At 55.4% G+C, this 2186-nt stretch overlaps 1 protein-coding gene across 1 annotated transcript in view; it reads left to right on the top strand.

Moving 5' to 3' along the window:
- FYCO1 (FYVE and coiled-coil domain autophagy adaptor 1) overlaps nucleotides 1-970 on the top strand; it is a 74703-nt gene extending 73733 nt beyond the window's left edge. Inside the window, exon 17 of the mRNA XM_007470241.1 lies at nucleotides 839-970. Coding sequence (XP_007470303.1) covers nucleotides 839-914 — 76 coding nt within the window. The 3' untranslated portion in view covers nucleotides 915-970. The remainder of the gene's footprint in view (nucleotides 1-838) is intronic.
- Nucleotides 971-2186: the final 1216 nt, after the last annotated feature.

The raw sequence follows: 2186 nt of genomic DNA, 5'->3' as shown, positions 1-2186 counted from the left end.
CCCCATGAACATGAACACACCTTGAGTTAGCAGGATTCTCGGGCACAGGCCCAGCGTGTCCAGAGTGCTGCTTTCCGACTGGACGTGGGCCTCAGCCCCTCTGGGGCGGTGGTTAGGAGACTGGGTGGAGGTCAGCTGGGCACAGGCTCTGCTCTTCCCTCTGTGGGTTTTAGTTGAACCCCAGTTTCCTTTGAAGTGGCAGCCAGCATTTTTACTACCTCACAGAACCCCACTGTGTGTTGACGGAGAGGCCGGTAGAGGCATGTTGAGGGCAGAGTGCAGCCCCAGGCTGGCCCCCAGTTATCATTAGAAGCGGCCGTGGTGCAGTGACACACTCTGGCCTTAATCCACTGAGGTCATCTCAGGGGCCTACTCGAGACTTCCAAAGCATGGACAGCAAAATGGATTTAGAGGCCCAGTCAGAATGAAATCCAGGCTCACTTCCACCGTGTATGTCCTCTCCATGCCTGCTCCATTCACTTCCCCAGTGCAGTCCAGACCACCTAGACCCCGGAGACCCCCGGGACTGCTTCAGAGCAGCAAGGCAAGCGGGGGCGGGGCTTCACAGTGTGAGACCAAATGGGCCTTTCTGCACCCAAGCCCCAGGAAAGTCTGTGGCGGTGTCCCAAGACCCCTGATACTTTGCAGGGAGATGTCTCTGCTAGACAGACAGGAAGTGGGGGTGAGGGGGGGAAGAGTCCACACATTCTGCAAGACGCCCCAGCCTCCGAGCAGAGGTCTCTGCACAAACACTCGCCGTGCCAGGTCACTGCAGCTGCTGCCCCTCGGGCTTTTAGCCCTCAAGGTAACACCTCCTTTTCCGTTTCTGCTTCCTCAGGTTTGTCTCCAAGAAAGTATTTTATCACTTAACGGTTGACCGGCCTGTGATCTATGATGGAAGTGATTTCCCGTAGCCTCAAGCACGTGGATTTTAATAGTTTCCCATTACCCACAGGAGACACTACTCTTCTCTCCTGTCACATAAAGCACTTACAAAACCCAAAAAACAGAAACCAGCTGCTCTGAAGCTATCAAGATCCACTGTGCAGCGGGCCCTTGGCTGCCCTTGGAGCTGGGTTGTTCCTCGTCCTCAGCACCACGCACGTCACTCTTAGCCCTGTGGCTTCTAAGGGCTCAAGCAACGTTTCCATTGTCCTCACACCCAGAGGGACACTATGCCAAAGTTTTAAACACTCAGGAGACCATTGGCCTCTCCTGGGGCACAGTTGGTTCCAGGCCTCCTGTGGAGAGTTTCCCAGGCGAGAGAGGATCCCAACTTCTGCTCAGGGAGAGACATGGTCCCCCTGTGCCCAGCCTGGGGCCACGCACCATGGGTGACCATGAGCTGGGATGCCCTGGCCAGACCCTGTGAGGCCCTCGAGTCCTCCCAGGAAAAGGAGGTCGGGGCACCCAGGGGCCCACCCAAGATCCCAACCAGCCTCCTCCATCATGCTCCTGTCCCTTCCTGCCCCGTGAGTCCAGGGCTGCTCCAGAACTCAGCCATTTCAGAGGGGCCTCCAGCTGCACTTGCCTCCTGGCCCTTCTGTCTGGGCAATTCGGTCCTCAAGCAAAGCCCTTCACTCAGCCAGACCTCTCAACAGCTCAAAACATCACCCTAAGAATCAGAATTGAAGCTAATCCAGGGAACAGAACCCACCTACTGAGGGCCTGCAGTGCTGTCTGTCTACGGACGGCCAGAGCCCAGATGCTGGGTAATGTCAACGCCATGACCAAAACGCAGGGTTGTGCATCAGCCTATAGGGCTCACTCCTTAGCTGACAGCCTGTCTTTGTTTATACCAATAAGAGCTTCTGCCTCACCTGCAGATATGTTTACTAATGATCATAAATCAGGGTAGGAACCACGTTTAAAAATTGGAGCTTCTTAACAAAAGTCTTTGGTAACTCAAGTGTAAACAGGCATAATTCATGAATCTGCTCTTTGCACACCTCTTGGTCCCCCTCCCCACCTACCAGATTCCCCACACCCCATTTGCCCACTTCCTGCTGCTCAGCCTGCCCCTGACACCTGTGAGCTGCCTCCCTCTGGGGCAAGTGAATCCTCTGTCCTTTTCCAGGACGAGAGAAGGAGATAATCTTCCTGTTCTCCGTGGCCCTCTTCTCCCACCACAGAGGGCTCACCTTTGACGGCCTTTCTGTGCCCTGTTCACAGGGCAGTCAGGTCCC

This window comes from Lipotes vexillifer, unplaced genomic scaffold (assembly GCF_000442215.2).
Source record: "Lipotes vexillifer unplaced genomic scaffold, Lipotes_vexillifer_v1.1 scaffold942, whole genome shotgun sequence".
In the NCBI taxonomy this organism is placed as follows: Eukaryota; Metazoa; Chordata; class Mammalia; order Artiodactyla; family Lipotidae; genus Lipotes; species Lipotes vexillifer.
The sequence above is the reverse complement of the archived record's forward strand: the minus strand, read 5'-3'. Positions and strand labels throughout refer to the sequence as shown.